Source organism: Eurytemora carolleeae, unplaced genomic scaffold (assembly GCF_000591075.1).
Source record: "Eurytemora carolleeae unplaced genomic scaffold, Eaff_2.0 scaffold194, whole genome shotgun sequence".
In the NCBI taxonomy this organism is placed as follows: domain Eukaryota; kingdom Metazoa; phylum Arthropoda; class Copepoda; order Calanoida; family Temoridae; genus Eurytemora; species Eurytemora carolleeae.
Genome location: NW_019396489.1, coordinates 269295 through 285932, shown reverse-complemented (window position 1 = coordinate 285932; position 16638 = coordinate 269295). Strand labels below are relative to the sequence as shown.

Here is a 16638-nt window from a genome sequence, read left to right as displayed (position 1 = left end):
GCTGACCCACTCAACTTAGAATTTTAAACCCTTGGGTATCCCGAGTTCCCCAATGAAAATCTGAGGCAAATTGGCCCAGGGGTTCCTGAGTTGTGATCGGACAAACAAACAGACAGACAAACAGAGATTGCCATTCTATAGATATAAATGGACCCCTGTTCTTGAAAATATACAGTATACACCCCTGTTCTTAAAAGTCTACACCCCAGTTCTTGAAAATGTTCAGTATACATCCCTGATCTTAAAGATATCCACCTCTATTCTTTAAAATATTTACCCCTCTTCTTAATAATATCCACCCCTATTCTTGAAAATATACAGTATTCACCACTGTTCTCGAAAATATCAACACCTAATCTTGAAAATATACACCCCCTATTCTTGAAAATATCCACCTCTGTTCTTGAAAATACCCCCCCCCCCCCCTGTTTTTGAGAATATCCAATCGTGTTTTTGAAAATAGCCAGCCCCTGTTCTTGAAAATATCCACCCCGGTTTTTGAAAATATCTACCCCTGTTCTACCTGGTGAACATGGTTTGGAAATATTCCTAGAGTAGGATGGGATTCCTCTAAACCATCTCCAGTTTCACTATCAGAATCCGATATATGCTCAACCTCCTCAACTCTACTGTCTCTCATGTTAATCTGTCCCAGGGGGTTCTAAAGGGTGAAAATTTAAACTTCAAGGAAAATCTGAAAATTTTCATAGTTTTAATTTTTTTATTAAAAAATAGGCTTTTTTACATCCTTTTAAATTTTTTTAATAAAATTGATAATCCGCCTGTTCGCCTTTGTTTAATTATTGTTAGAATTATTAGTTTTGTTTTTAATACTTAAAAAATCAGGGAGTTGCCATTCTATGTTGCGCGCACATGCCCCGTAAAATTCCAAAACTGAGAGAGGGGGATTGAATTTTGAAGTTCCAGAAATTAGGGTTAGGTTAGGTTAAGACACTTTCTGGGCCGAGCGCTGCGGCTAGGACAGGCTAGGGGGCTGAGCGCTGCAGCCACGAATTAGGTTAAGTTATGACACTTTCTGGGCCGAGCGCTGCGGCTAGGATAGGCTAGGGGGCCGAGCGCTGCGGCCACATGTCTTACATTTAAGACCCCACCAGCTGCCAGTCTCTACGCAGGCATTCCACAGATATTATTTTTCTGGATCTACAAAATTCAATCCCCCTCTCTTTGTTTTGGAATTTTACGGGGCATGCGCGCACAACATAGAATGGCAAATGCCAAAAATTCAATAATAAAACCATAAAAGAATTCATAAATTCGCGGCAAAAAAGTAAAATGTCAAAACTTCTTATATTAAACTTCAACAAAAAAAAATCAACTATTATTCAATAAATAAATAAATTATTTATCCTGCCTTTAAGAAATATACAATAATAATCACCTGGTCTGTTGGGGTCTTAAAGTAAACAAACATTTTCCCCAGCAGTACACACCAACATCTAAAAAAAAACATGTTGTTTTCAAAATATTAAAACTTAGAAAACGATCTTTACTGAAGTTCACTAATAAACATGTTTTGCGGGACACGCTGTATTATACAATTTTTACATTCTTAAAAATATGTTTAATTTTATGTTTGCTCTAATTTGAACCCCCTAAATGGGTTCTTAATGATAAACCACAGATTAAAAGCATTAAAATCTGAAAGCAAGCAACATGAAAGAAAGAAACCACAACATTTAGAGTAAAGCTTTAAAAGAAAATATAAACACAAGAAAGAGCAATAAACATAGAACTAAATTTTGACTTTAGATGTAATTGTAATTATGACCCTCCTTTAAATTTGGGCCATGCCGCACATGTCTTGTCTAATAATTTAACGGTACCCTTTAAACCATGTTTTGAGGGCCCGAAAACCCCCTGAAATTCATAGATTTTACTGGTCCAGGGAGGAGGCTAAGCCCCCACAGCCTCCCTCTGCAATTATCATCGATGACAGCACTCAATTTTCAGCTAAGGATTAGTTTCGTCGTAGATGATCAGACAAAGATTTAAGACGTACAGTTGTGAATCGAATATACCACTCTATTTATAAAGAGTCACTTATAATTACGTCTAAAGTCCCTTTAACTATATTAATTAATCACCTTCTGGAGTGTCCATGTTTAACTTTAATCAACCAGCCTTGTAGCGTAGGGGTTGTATTCTCTTTACTCAAAACAATCCTAAACAGTAAACATACAAATATATCAGAAAAGGTAGGATGAGACTATGTAATTAAAAACAATCCTTAACAGTAAACATACAAATATATCAGACAAGGAAGGATGAGAATATGTAATATAAAAACATACAAATATGTCAGACAAGGTAGTATGAGAATATGTAATACAAAAACATATAAATATGTCAGACAAGGTAGGATGAGAATATGGTTTACAAAAACATACAAATATATCAGACAAGGTAGGATGAGAATATGTAATACAAAAACATATAAATATATCAGAAAATGTAGGATGAGAATATGTTATACAAAAACATATAAATATATCAGACAAGGTAGGATGAGAATATGTAATATAAAAACATACAAATATATGAGACAAGGTATGATGAGACTATGTAATACAAAAACATATAAATATATAAGACAAGGTAGGATGAGAATATGTTTTACAAAAACATATAAATATATAAGACAAGGTAGTATCAAAATATGTAGTACAAAAACAACTTTAAAAAAACGATATCTCAAGGTTCAAAATTATCTTATACCTTTATTAGACTTTAAATTATTTATATAACGAATGCTTCTAAAAAAAAACCATAAATGCAAGAAAAAAGGTTGATCAGATTCCGTATAGTCGTTTCTAAAATATCATTATTTGTGGGTACTCCTGTACCAGTGCTTAGGATCCGAATCCGGATCCGTTGGATCCGCCAGATTTTGGCTTCCTGGATCCGGATCCGGATCTAAGGGGTAAAATATCAACCAAAAACTGCAAAAAAAACTTTTTTACTCCTAAACCCCAATTCTGAATTTTTGAAAAAAGAGAGAGTATAAAAATTTCCTCATTTCTGAATGGTTTATCAAGTTTTAGGATAAAAACAAGCGAAAAAAATAAAACAAAAAATTTGAAAATTATTTTTTGTTAAAAAAATTCAGTAAATCTTAAAGAAATGACCTGGATCCGGATCCGGATCCATTTTTTTCCAGTGCGGCATCAAAATTAAATGGATCCTAAGCCTGTATATATATATACTATTCCTGATTAGATTAGAATAAACCTATTGCTCTTACTTTGCGAGAACGTAAGAATATAATTATGTTAGAATTTAATAATATGAACGGATGAATATAAAAATATTATAATAAAGCCATATACAAGTATATAGTAAGATTAGTATGTTTTAGCGAAAAAATGCGAGATTGCAAAAATGAAAAAATAGAAAATATTATAATGAATGAATAAAAGAATATATAAAAAAATGTAAGAATTAGCTAAATTAATAAGGATGAAAGAATGAATGAATCTGTAAGAATGCAGATTGATTTTTAAAGGTTAAGGGTTTGTACATATCTTATTTATTTAAAATCGAACATGGTACATGAATGTACATAACATGTTTATAATATAAAATATGTTATTTGTAATATGCATATGAAGAACAAATTGGTTGATAAACTGTTATTTGGAATACAAATATTTAAATCTTAAATGATTTTTAAGGTTTGGGGGAAATTATGAAAATTTGGACTTCTGCAACTGGCAAGGTTTTCAAACTTTTTTATCGTCTGAAAATTAGTTTTTACTCTCATTGATCTAAAAAAAAACCCCAGAAACTTACTAATAAAAATAATTTTGAAAAGGGAGATTTTTTTAAACAACATACATTATAAAAACCTCTCCTCTAAGTGGATTGTTTGATATCTGATGCCAAGTTAACATGACTTCTTACCTCAGGGCATTCATTTGAACAACATTTTGAAGCTGTGAAACCCATTCTTCAGCTACCACTAGACTATCAGCTGTAAGGTAGTGAATCCTGAAAAAAACCGGTTAATGCAAAAGTGCAAAAGTTCGGTTCATTTCAAGAACCGGGCCGACTTTGAACCTGCTAAAGCAAGCTGTACAGTGTACACTGTACGTAAGTGCAGTACACATACAGACACTATATAGCAAAACAGGACAGTTCGACTAATCAACAATACTCTTCAAGTGAATTTTATGTGGTAGTCTGGTAGACATAACTAATTACATCAAAATCATATGTTTTTGTTTCAAATTTGAATTCAAGAATAATAATTAAATAAGAGACAAATAAATCTAATCCCATGCAGATAAAAACTCCGGTTTATTTGATGAAAAGGCCGGATGTATTTAGGCAGTTAGAGCAAGTTGTACTGTACACTGTACAGTAAAGTATACATACAGCACATAGACAGTAAAACAGGACGGTACATAAACTGAATACTCCCCCTCTAAGGAGATTTATGTGCCCATGGGGTAAGAAAAATATTTTCTTAAGGATTTGGAGAAAAAATTGACATCAGCTATAGCTAGCACATTATTTCTCCCCTTTATTATATCTTCATCCCAAAAATGAATTTATTTTGACCTTAAAATCATTTTCCAAAATGTGTGTGATAAAACCTGTACAAAATGATTCCAGAGAATATATACCCTGGTAGAATATTACCTGTCTTGAAGTGTAACCTGGAAGGTTGTGCTGAATATATACCCTGGTAGAATATTACCTGTCTTGAAGTGTAACCTGGAAGGTTGTGCTGAATATATACCCTGGTAGAATATTACCTGTCTTGAAGTGTAACCTGGAAGGTTGTGCTGAATATATACCCTGGTAGAATATTACCTGTCTTGAAGTGTAACCTGGAAGGTTGTGCTACCCTCTGCTCTCTGTACTCTACAGGTTTCCGTTAGTAAAATAACCCCTTGAGGTTTACGGTCCATGTCATGCTGAAAACAAGAAACGAACTGTGAAAGTAAATTGGTGAAAATACTTCTTTCTTTCTACTCAGTTTTTTAAATTCCTATATCTTTACAACAGCTGATGGTATAAACCTTTGATATTTTAAACTTAGATTTTTTATTCTTACATAATTAATCGTTTAAAATATCTAAGGTCTACGATATTGGGTTACAATGATATTGGGATTAGAAAATCAGAGTTCGTGGCAAAGACTTAATCACGGTAAGTACAAAAAAACTCTCAAATTCAATTTTAAAGGTAAATAGAAATGATTGTGTTTAGATCATATATAAATAAATACATGGTTTTGACGCATTCTTTTCAAGGCTTTTCAAGTATACTAAAAGTGTTTTATCTTCTAAAATATTGCACTTACGTGGGATTTCCAGTAGGCAAGATTTCCATCTTTTAGCTGGAAATATCTTTTCTGCCAGGACTTAAACTTTCCACCCAGCTTAGTTAGATAACCACACTTCTCATAGCTTCTCTCCCCAACCCTATAATACAAAGCTAGTACACTTCCTAACCCAGGACTTAAACTTTCCACCCAGTTTAGTTAGATAACCACACTTCTCATAGATTCTCTCCCCAACCCTATAATACTAAGCTATTACACTTACATACTCGGACTTCACATAGATTCACTATTATACATTTAAACATTTTGGAACAATCAACCATATTATAGAAACATGACTGAATATTAAATGACCTAATTTTTATATTGAGTTAATTTTATTTTCTCAATCTGTTTCTAAACAATGGATTAGAAAAAATGTTGTTATATTTGTCTTCCAAGTTTTTAAATGATCAAAGTATACTGATTCAGGGACGCGTAAAAACAAAAATAGAGACTGAATAGATTCCGTAGAGTCGTCTCTGAACTTTTATTCTTCGTGAATAACCCTGTAGCTGAGAATTAAGTCACCTTGAGCTCTCAAGGAAAGATGATCTTGTTGGTAGGGTCAGCTCGTCAGGTGGAAAAGCATAGTCACCAGATAGATCAGAATCTATTGAGATATCTAAAAAAAGATAGATCAGAATATATTGAGATATCTAAACACAGATATATCAGAATATATTGAGGTATCTAAACACAGATATATCTGAATATATTGCGATATCTAAACACAGATATATCAAAATATATTGAGATATCTAAACACAGATAAATCAAAATATACTGAGATATCTAAACAAAGATTAATCAAAATATATTGAGATATCTAAACACAGATATATCTGAATATGCTAAGATATCTAATTTGAATATATGAATAAATTGAGATATTTAATTACATCATTGCAAAATAATCGATTTTTTGTTGAATATAAGCGATATTTTTGATTCGTAATTTATAGAGTGCATTGGATAAAATACACAACAGGAAAATGTTGTATATTTGCCCCGGTATTTTAGTTTTGTATATTTACCCCGGTATTTTAGTTTTGTATATTTACCCTGGTATTTTAGTTTTGTATATTTACCCCGGTATTTTAGTTTTGTATATTTGCCCCGGTATTTTAGTTTCATGGAAACACTTTAATTGTATCATAAAAGCCAGAGAAGGTTTACTACTTTGCAGTTCCTAAAAAACCACGTATTTCTCATAAGCCTTAAACTTAACAGGGAGGTTGAAATACAATTTTAATTAAATCCTGGTCCACAAGGTGTTCAAGAAAATGGTTTTAAAGCTATTTATGATGCTTTAAAACACGGGATAAAGATATCTTTAGGAGTTCAATTATGTAAAAAGTGCTTTGATCTATATTTTATCTTTTTTTAAGTTTAATTTTGGTTTGTATTGATAAAATGTTCACATAGATTCAGCCTCTTTAAAAAGTTTCATTAATTTCAAAGATAGGGTTGACTTTGAAGCGTCGCAAAGCCTTGGGCTTTAAATCATACCGCTCTAACTCACTTATGCTTTCTGTATTCCTTTACATGTACAATTTAACATTATATAAAGCACTTGTTGCTAGCTTTAGTTTTTAGAAAGCAATTGGTAAAATTCTCATCGTTTTTTTGCTTGAGAGCTTGAGATCTCTAAATCATGGTGTGTTACTGACATCTGATTCTCAATTGGATATTTGTAGTCAACCTAGGGCAGGGCATGTTTAGACTTTTTGCTTAGTTGAAATAGCTAACCGTTAACGAATTTTCAGAAAGCTGTGCGTTCTTAGCTAAGGCTATTTTCCGTTCTTCACCAAAGTTAACGATGGTTAATGTTATCTTTTTAACAACTTTAACGGAAGATATTTTAGAAATGATTAACGGCACCAATCGTTATTGAGCCTTTAACGATAATTTCATATAAAATAGTGGGGAAAATTAGAAGACAACATTCAAAGCCGTCAAAATTCAAAACATTTAAAAATCAAAACCATTAAAATACATAAACTTTTTTATTTTCTGTAAATTTAATATTACGGTTATTTTCGTTCGTTGAAAATTTAAAAAAAAACGGTTTTTGTTCTTTTAAATCTTCCGTTAATTTTCAAAAACTTGCCGTTAGCATACGTTAGCATACGTTAGCCTACGTTAGCATACGTTAGCATACGTTAGCATATGTTAGCATACGTTAGCATATGTTAGCATACGTTAGCATACGTTAGCATACGTTAGCATACATTAGCATACGTTAGCATACGTTATCATACATTAGCATACGTTAGAATATGTTAGCATATGTTAGCATACGTTAGCATATGTTAGCATACGTTAGCATACGTTAGCATATGTTAGCATACCTTAGCATACGTTATCATACGTCTGCGTGATTTTATTTAATTTGGTATTTATGGAAGTAGTTATAAAAAGTCTCTCTGGAGAAACATTTGATCGGAACAATTTTTTACTTGTCAAAAGTCTTTTTAGAATTATGTTGAATTATGGTGTTGTTTTGTCCTACCCCTCATAAACAATGTTTTTACTTTAAATGCTAGAGAGAAAAGAGGCAAATTTAACATTTTTTTTCGGTCTTAAATTTAAATTAATTATGTCCCGGAGAAAAAAATTTCTGAACGCAATTTATTTTTCTTCTTTATGAGTTGAAACCTCAGTCATTTATTCTATTATGCATATTACATTTTTGCAATGCTGAAACTTACGCAATTCCCGTGTGTTACGAAAATTAAGTGTTAGGGCCAAGTATCCCATGAAATATTTACATGGCGTAGTACACTTAATTTATTTATCCCACAAAACTACACTAAATTCTAGTCAGTGACTGTGGCTGTGCTGGTTCGTATATTTTTATTAAACGCTAAACACTGCTTTATTTCAGTATTAAATGATCCAAAAATAACTTGATTTGTAACTTATTCTTAAAATACAATTTTGAAATAAATCCTTTATCAATTTGTATATATCTATCGAAAACGACAAAATTCTACCATATTCTGGTCGTTAATGTATATATATAATGTATATATATATTTGTACAGGGGTGGGGAAGAGGGGTATCCAGTGCTTAGAATACGGATCCGTTGGATCCGAAATATTTTGGATTCCTGATTCCGAATCTGTATTTGAAATTTGGGAAACTAGAAATCATAAAATTATTGACTTGATAGAAAAAAAGGAACAGAACTGGGAACTTTTAAATGGGATATCCTTAATCCCAATCGGTTAATTAACCTAGAGATTAATAACAATGGGAGAACAAGTCATATTTAATCTGGAAATTAAGAAAAGTGGAGGAACAAGCATTATTTAACCTGGAGATTAAGAAAAAGAGGAGATCAAGTATTGATCTCGATATCCACCATTCTAAAGTTGTCAGCTTAGGTAATTTGTAGATATTTAAAATGGAAGTTGAAGAATAATGGAATTTTAAAATAAATTTATTCATTTCTAAGTAGCTGATCCAAAAGAATTACTTTTTGTCAAGCAAAAAGAGATTTATATGTTTACAGAGAACGTATAGGATAATTGATTATGTAACCAAGACAATTTCACAATCACCGTTTGTATAATAAGCATCCCAAAAACTACTGTCGACCAAAAGTGTGTACTGTGCATGCCCCCTCCCCCTATTCCACCCCCCCCACGCCCCTTTCCTCCTTCCCCGCCTTTACTAAACCCACTAATGAAATAAAATATTTTGAAACATATGACATCTTTTTAAAAACATGAATTGTCACTAAAAGCCTGATGAATATATATAGTCGATCCCCCTCCCTTGACTTTTCGGTATGGTCAGTTTAAAATGGTCCGAGCTTTAAGGACTGAGACTTTAATATATGTTTAGACTTGAAGAACAGGATAAAGGGTTCCAGTCTTAGACTCTATATATTGTCCCATCTATGATTTAAAACATTACTCCTAGTCTTAGACTCCATAGTGTATATATATATATATATAGTCACATCAACGATTTAAGACATAACTCTTAAACTACATTTCTAGTCCAATGCCTGATTCAAAACATTACTCCTAGTCTTAATATTTTACTCCCATTAAAGATTTGAACCTCCCAAAGCGTTTACGATAATTACATAACATTAGTTTTCACCAACGTAAAAATTGAAATTTGGTAGTTTTACGGATAAAAACGGTGAATTTTAAACATTTTTACAAATCATCCAATTTTTGTTATGCAATCTCTATTCGAACAAAGATTAAGTAAAATAGTGCTTTACATAGCGTTCAACCTAAAATGGTGGTTACTATATCTTTGAAAAATTTATGAGCAAATGAATGAATTTCAGTATCGAAAGGTCCCATGCTTCTTAATTTAACAGTACAACATTTTAACACTTTTCCTTACCTCTGATGTGTCTTGAGTTTAGTCTGCTTTCTCTGTTCCTTCCCTCATTCTCTCTTCCTTCTCCAACCTTCTCCTTCTCCCCGTCTCCCTGCCTACCTTCCTCCTCCTCATCCCCCTGTCTCCCCTCTTCTCCGTCTGAGCTGTCAGAAGCATCACCATTTACAGGCCAGGACTGAACTCGGCTTGCGCGCTAAATAAATGTTAATTTGAAAGAGTAATACAAAGGTTGAAACTTATGAACGATGATTTCCAAAGGTATTTATCTAAATCCGTCGAACAACAGAAGATAAAAATCAGGTATTCAACAATTTTGCGAGAGTCGAGACCCATAAAACTTCGAAATAGGAAGACGACATTTATGCAGTCGGATGTATTTAAGAACAAAACAAAATTGTTTTACCAGCTTGTCTTATAAATCAATGTTTATAATTTCGAAAACAATTTATTTTCAGATTTGATTTCTCTACAAACGTAATTTGCGTGTTTCTATGACAGGAAAACATGTAGGAAATATCAGAATTTAAAACTTTTAAACCTAGAAAAATTACAATTTCTTCCACAGATAAAAGTTTCAAGGGTATCGTGACTCGGGTCACTTAAAATTACGTTTACAGTCCCTTTAAAATCATGAAATAAGAGAGTGATTATTAACTTTTCAAACTTTTTAAACTATAAACAGAATAATTAAAATTAATGTAAAATATTTTGAAAATTTTAATAACCCCACATTTTTTTTTTCATTGGATTCATGTTTATTGTACGGTGTAGAATTGGGGCACTATTTATTTAATTTATATGTTTAAAAACAAACGTAACATATAAATAAATATCAAATTAACTATTTCCATGGAACATATAGTTCCAATTCAAAACGACGGAAACAAAAATAAAACTCCGAAATATCGTTAAGAACCCCATTTTGTAATTGTATAACTGTTGGAATGATCTGCAATTCTCAGTACAGTGCTTATAATCGAAAGTTGTATAAATCGGCCCATATCGATATATATATATATATAAATATATAACTTTGAAGCAATAATCAGAGGATAGCTATTTATATATACAGTGATAACCAGAAAACTCTGAAATAGAAAGACTACTTTATAGCAATACTTAAGCTTATTTGATGTTGTTAAAAGCCAAATGGTTTTACTAGACACAATCACCAATTAAGTGAAATGGATCTGTTTACACTGCACAACTGCTGTTTCCCATGCTCTGGCTCATAATTAAGTGAAATGGATCTGTTTACACCGCACAACTGCTGTTTCCCATGCTCTGGCTCATAATTAAGACTATTTTAAGTTATAACTTGAGTCTAAAAGTTGTCTTCCAATTCCAGAGTTTTCTGGTTATCATTGTATAGATACATATCTATGCTCTGATTATTGCTTCATAGTTATAAGTATGTAAATATATACTTATCTTGAATTTAAAACCTTTTTCCTTGAAACGATTTTTAACAAAAATTAAATTAAAATCAATCTTTCAAACATACTTGACGAAAAGTCGGATGCTCGTTTTACTCGTGTAACCCTGTGTATTGCTTGTCTGTGCTGTAGGAATCCAATTTAAAAATTAAAAACGAAAGAAAATTTGATTAGGAATTGATCTAAAATTTACCCCTTTGATCGCTGCGAATACTGGAACAGAGAGTGTATCCTGGAATGTGGCAAGGACAGGCTGATCTATATTATTATTACTACAATCCATCTCAGCCCCCAGAATAATCTGAAATCAGAAAATTGATTATCATGCTTTACATTAAATATTGTAATTATCAAATTCCGCAGAATATATAAAATTCATAATAGAAAATGAAAAGTATTTATTAACTGGACTGTGGAGTTCAGACATAGTTTCAAGTGATATGTTATTTAAAAAGAGGCGCATGTCCGATTCACAATGGTTCTATTCAAACTTTTATCTGATTAGTACACAGAAACTACCCTTCTTGATGGTACCTTGTTGGTAATGAAAAACTACAGGTTAAGGGTATTGCGACAATTTAAAAACAACGCGGTCTTAACATTTGATGCATAAATTTCAAAGTGACTATCTATCTTTGTGTCTCAATACCTGGCTAGTAGCGGCCTCGTATATCCTGTTTTCCCAGGAGGGAACCTTGTGTAAAGGAGGAGCAGGAGCTGAAGGAGGAGATGGAACAGGAGCTGGAGCAGGAACACTGCAGGACGGAGCTGATCGGACGGATACAGATCTAACTGAAGAACAGGCAGACATCGACTCATTTCCTGATTAAATAAACTTGTATTTCAAGTGAACACTGAACACCTATATAAAGAGTTGGATGCAGGATGCACAATAGTACCCGTCAAATTAGTAAAATATTATTGTTTTTCAATAAGTTGAATTCTGATAGTTAATTTTTTTCCTTCAAAATGATTATTTAGATAAAACCCCATTTGTTTAAAGTGTTTAAAGTGTAAAAGTGTTTAAAGTGTTTAAAGGGTAACGGTGTGACTGCAGACATGCACCTTCTCAAATGGTTCCAACACACAAATTAAATCAACAGCTCCTTCAAAAAGAAATGCATTAGTTTGAATTTATTTTAAGAGATGTTTATGAGCAACTGCAACCATCCATGGCAAAAACAACCAATTCATAACATTAACCGACCCTATATAGAATAAAATAAATATTTTGGATACCTGACATTGCCGATACCATATGTTCATCCCATCGATCTCTAGGATCTGTGGGTGTAAAGATCTCACTGTAATCACTGTACTCTTCACTCATGACAGGACCAGCCTATAAACAGTATATCCCGTGTTGAAAGGGACTGTTCAGGTAACATAAAAGGACCAGCCTATAAACAGTATATCCCGTGTTTAAAGGGGCTGTTCAGGTAACATAAAAGGACCAGCCTGTAAACAGTATATCCCGTGTTTAAAGGGGCTGTTCAGGTAACATAAAAGGACCAGCCTATAAACAGTATATCCCGTGTTTAAAGGGGCTGTTCAGGTAACATAATAGGACCAGCCTATAAACAGTATATCCCGTGTTGAAAGGGGCTGTTCAGGTAACATAAAAGGGAATCTAGGCTGAAGCCTATAATGTTTAGAAGTTGATCGCTACCAATATGACGATCTGATGTCCCTGTTTCGATAAATTTATATAAAGCTGTGTAATATGAAAACTCATATATATGTGATACGTTATTTGAATCAAAGTTTTACACAGATCATATTCAGCAAATATTGAACGAATCTGAAAATTAAATTACCCAGAGGTGCCTAAAAATTTTAGGTGCGCTTCTAACATAATTTGAATTTGATAATTTTACATTTGTAGGTTACCTTTAAAATTTTACATTGTACTTTTGATTAAATTTTTTTGGCCGCTAGGTGTCTCTGCTTAGTAAAATCCTTGAAATATTGAGAGTAGAGACACCTTGCGGTCAAAAAATCGTCATTAAAAGTAATGTTGAAGGAATCCTAAAATTGAAAACTTACAACACTTTTATATTAATTTCGAATTAATTATTATTAATTTAGGTCTTTGAATCCTGCATTATTTGCTTTTGGGCGAGATAAAGCTATTTAAACTCTACTTTGTACAATCTTTCATTTAAAACTCTTAAGAAACTATTTGATTTATTGTCTTACTCTGTTAATTCTTTTAAACATTAAACACAGTCAAATTGTGATTCATATAAACAATTTTATAAAAATCTCTTATCATATGATTAGGCTGCACTTTTACATGATTACTCTACTCGTTAATATTTGATGATTAGTCCCTTTCTACTAAAAGCTATGATCTGTTCAAATTTTAAAAGTTCAAACTAATTAAAAGTTTAACATGAACTTTTTATCTGATAGATGTAAAATGTTTTAGTAGTAGTTGGTGTTCTTCTTATATNAGGGGGGACGGGGTTGTATGAACAATTTTATAAATAATTGTTTATTTGGAACGTAAACCTTTTAAAAATAAACATATACATACCTGACAAGTAGAAGACGAATGGGTATCTCCTGAAAATTAAGAAAAATAAAGGATTTTTTAGTGGAGTCGCTCTTTTTGAGACTTAACAAAAAAAAGGATGAAACATGCCTAGATTCTGTAGGTAAAATAACTCCACACGTGTTAAAGAAAAAAATTGATTTTTCATCTTTCAAAAATAGAGTGCAAGATCTGAAATATTTAAGATTCAAACGTAAAGCCAGCCAAAAAACTATTAAAATATCAGATGCAAAAATGTGCCATATACAGAATTCCAAAGTTAGTTCTCGCTTGCTTATATTTACGTTGCCGCTATTTTGTAATTTATATGTAATTTAAATTGTAGAATCAAAAACTGAAACCGGCTTTGAGAAACTAACATTCCTATTTCAAGCTTCTCACCTGATTTTTGTTTATTCCTTGGTGGTGGAATGGGAATGCTAAACCTAGCTGAAGGCATAACTAGGTCCAGTGCATCATCTAAGGCTTCAAGTGGACTTTTAGGACTTTTAAGCTCACTCATATCTTCTAAATTACTCTTGAAATGGCTCGGATCGTCCAGAGGGGTCTCAAACTCAACAGAGAGTGAGTCAATTCTAAATAATAATTTAGCTTATCAAGAAATTGAGAAATAGAACAACTTACATCCTTAACTTGTAAATTATCTGAATGTCTTTACTTAGAATCCCTATTAACCTTTCTCTTAAAGGGATTATATGAATCACCAAACGTATCCTAATCCCTTTAACACCAGCTCCCTTACTTCATACATTCCCTTTGATCTTAGTTCCATAATTGCCTAAAATTTTATAAACTTGGCGAATTAAACTTCCTAAAATTTCTTCAATAAACCTAGCTCCATAAACTACCTAAACAGCCTTGAATTCCTTATCTACATTGAAACCCTAATCTACCTTAAATCCTTAATCTATCTTCAATCCCTAAACTACCTTGAATCCCTAATCTACCTTGAATCCCTAAACTACCTTGAATCTCTAATTTTCCTTGAATTACTTAGCTGACTTGAATCCCTAAACTACCTTGAATCCCTAAACTACCTTGAATCCCTAGTCTACCTTGAATCCCCCAACTACCTTGAATCCCTAAACTACCTTGAATCCCTAGTCTACCTCGAATCCCCCATCTACCTTGAATCCCTAAACTACCTTGAATCCCTAGTCTACCTTGAATCCCCCATCTACCTTGAATCCCTAAACTACCTTGAATCCCTAAACTAATTAGAATCCATAATCTACCTATAATCTCTAATCTACCTTGAATCCAAAATCTTCCGTGTTTTCATAAAATACCTTGATTCCTAATCTAACTAAAATCTCTCATCTAACTTGAATTCCTAATATACCTTGAATCCCTAATTTACCTTGAATCCCTAATTTACCTTGAATCCCTAAACTACCTTGAATACCTAATCTAACTTGAATCCCTAATCTACCTTGAATCCCTAAACTACCTTGAATCCCTAGACTCTTAAATCCCTAAACTACATGGAATCCCTACACTACCTTGAATCCCTAATCTACCTTGAATCCCTAAACTACCTTGAATCCCTAAACTACCTTGAATCCCTAAATTATCTTTAATTCCTGAACTACACCTTGAATCCCTAAACTACATTGAATCCCTAAACTACCTTGAATCCCTAAAATACCTTGAATCCTTAAACTCTTGAATCCCTAAACTACCTTGAATCCCTAATCTACCTTGAATCTTTAAACTCTTGAATCCCTAATTTACCTTAAAACCCTAAACTACCTTGAATCTCTTGACCTAGAGGATCCTGAGTATGAGGAAGGAGTAGTTTTACTTTGAACTCTAGGCTCAGCACTCCTAGATCCTCGTTCTTCTTTACGCCGAGACGGTTCAACCTTACAACATTCTCCAGGATTAAGAAGAACTGGCTGGGACCAGATTTAATAAAAAGCAAGACGGAGTTGAACTAAGTAGACTTAGTTAAACCACTCTTGAGCTCTAGTTCAAGTAGAGGGGATGTGGTTCAGCTAAGTCTGCGAACTCCTTCTAACTTTTCATTAACCCTATCACGATTGGGCTCTTTTTATCTTATATAGATTGGGGAGGGGGATTGATGATATGATTTTGCCCTTAAGAGTTGAAATAGGGAAGTGTGACACAAGTACATTGTCGATAAACTAACTTTTCAAGACCTACTCATAAAAAAATTAAACCGCTAATTTTATGGGTGCAAGGGAGGCTTTTTAAAAAAAGTTCAAAAAGTGCACTAGAGAAATGTTGAAAAATACTTCTTTTCCTTAAATTTGACGAATATTATCATATGACTTGATTTTTGTTAGAAAACACTGACCGTTTTTTTACAACTATGAAGTTGAACAAGAGATTCCCCCCCCCCTCCCTCTCTTCATCGTAATAAGGTTAAATGTGGTCCCAGGTATGAAAAGAGACTAAAAACAACCAATGAATGGGCGATTTCAATCCCCCCCCCGCCCCCCTACCCTCAAGGTTTGTCCTTTTATATATATTTCAAGAAATTAAATTCTGAAGATTGTTTTCATCTTAAAACATGAATCTTTTATTTAAAAAAGGTGTTTAATTATCAATTGATCGTGATAAGTTTTCATTTAACATAAAACAGGGGTCACAAAAAAAAAATTTCAAATAGAAAAATGATTTTTACCTTGGCATAGAGCGGATCTGTAGAGGCAGAGGTAGTAGGAAGTTTAGACAAACGTTTCCTGATAATTCATTCAGATTTTGATTTATTATTAGAATTTTGGGACAAACTTATCTAGATTTGATCTGAATTTTGGATAGGGATTTCACTAGATGAATGCAATAATTGGAAAACGATTATTATTTTTATGGTAAATTTCATAAGACGAGCAGTTTAGAAACTGCAGTATATTATGTGTTGAAGCAATTTTGAACACATTAAGTTCGTGTTTCCAAT

The 16638-nt window shown here is 32.7% G+C and overlaps 1 protein-coding gene across 1 annotated transcript in view; it reads right to left on the bottom strand.

Moving 5' to 3' along the window:
• LOC111704229 (uncharacterized protein CG43867) overlaps positions 1–14685 on the bottom strand; it is a 36166-nt gene extending 21481 nt beyond the window's left edge. Inside the window, exons 1-14 of the mRNA XM_023476382.1 lie at positions 14681–14685; positions 14097–14290; positions 13698–13726; positions 12398–12500; positions 11808–11980; positions 11352–11459; positions 9726–9915; positions 5882–5975; positions 5330–5450; positions 4837–4940; positions 3922–4008; positions 2106–2183; positions 1400–1457; positions 524–661 (exon numbers count right to left, since the gene is read on the bottom strand). Of these exons, the coding sequence (XP_023332150.1) occupies positions 524–661; positions 1400–1457; positions 2106–2183; positions 3922–4008; positions 4837–4940; positions 5330–5450; positions 5882–5975; positions 9726–9915; positions 11352–11459; positions 11808–11980; positions 12398–12500; positions 13698–13726; positions 14097–14217 (1404 nt within the window). The 5' untranslated portion in view covers positions 14218–14290; positions 14681–14685. The remainder of the gene's footprint in view (positions 1–523; positions 662–1399; positions 1458–2105; positions 2184–3921; positions 4009–4836; positions 4941–5329; positions 5451–5881; positions 5976–9725; positions 9916–11351; positions 11460–11807; positions 11981–12397; positions 12501–13697; positions 13727–14096; positions 14291–14680) is intronic.
• Between the last annotated feature and the right edge of the window lie 1953 nt (positions 14686–16638).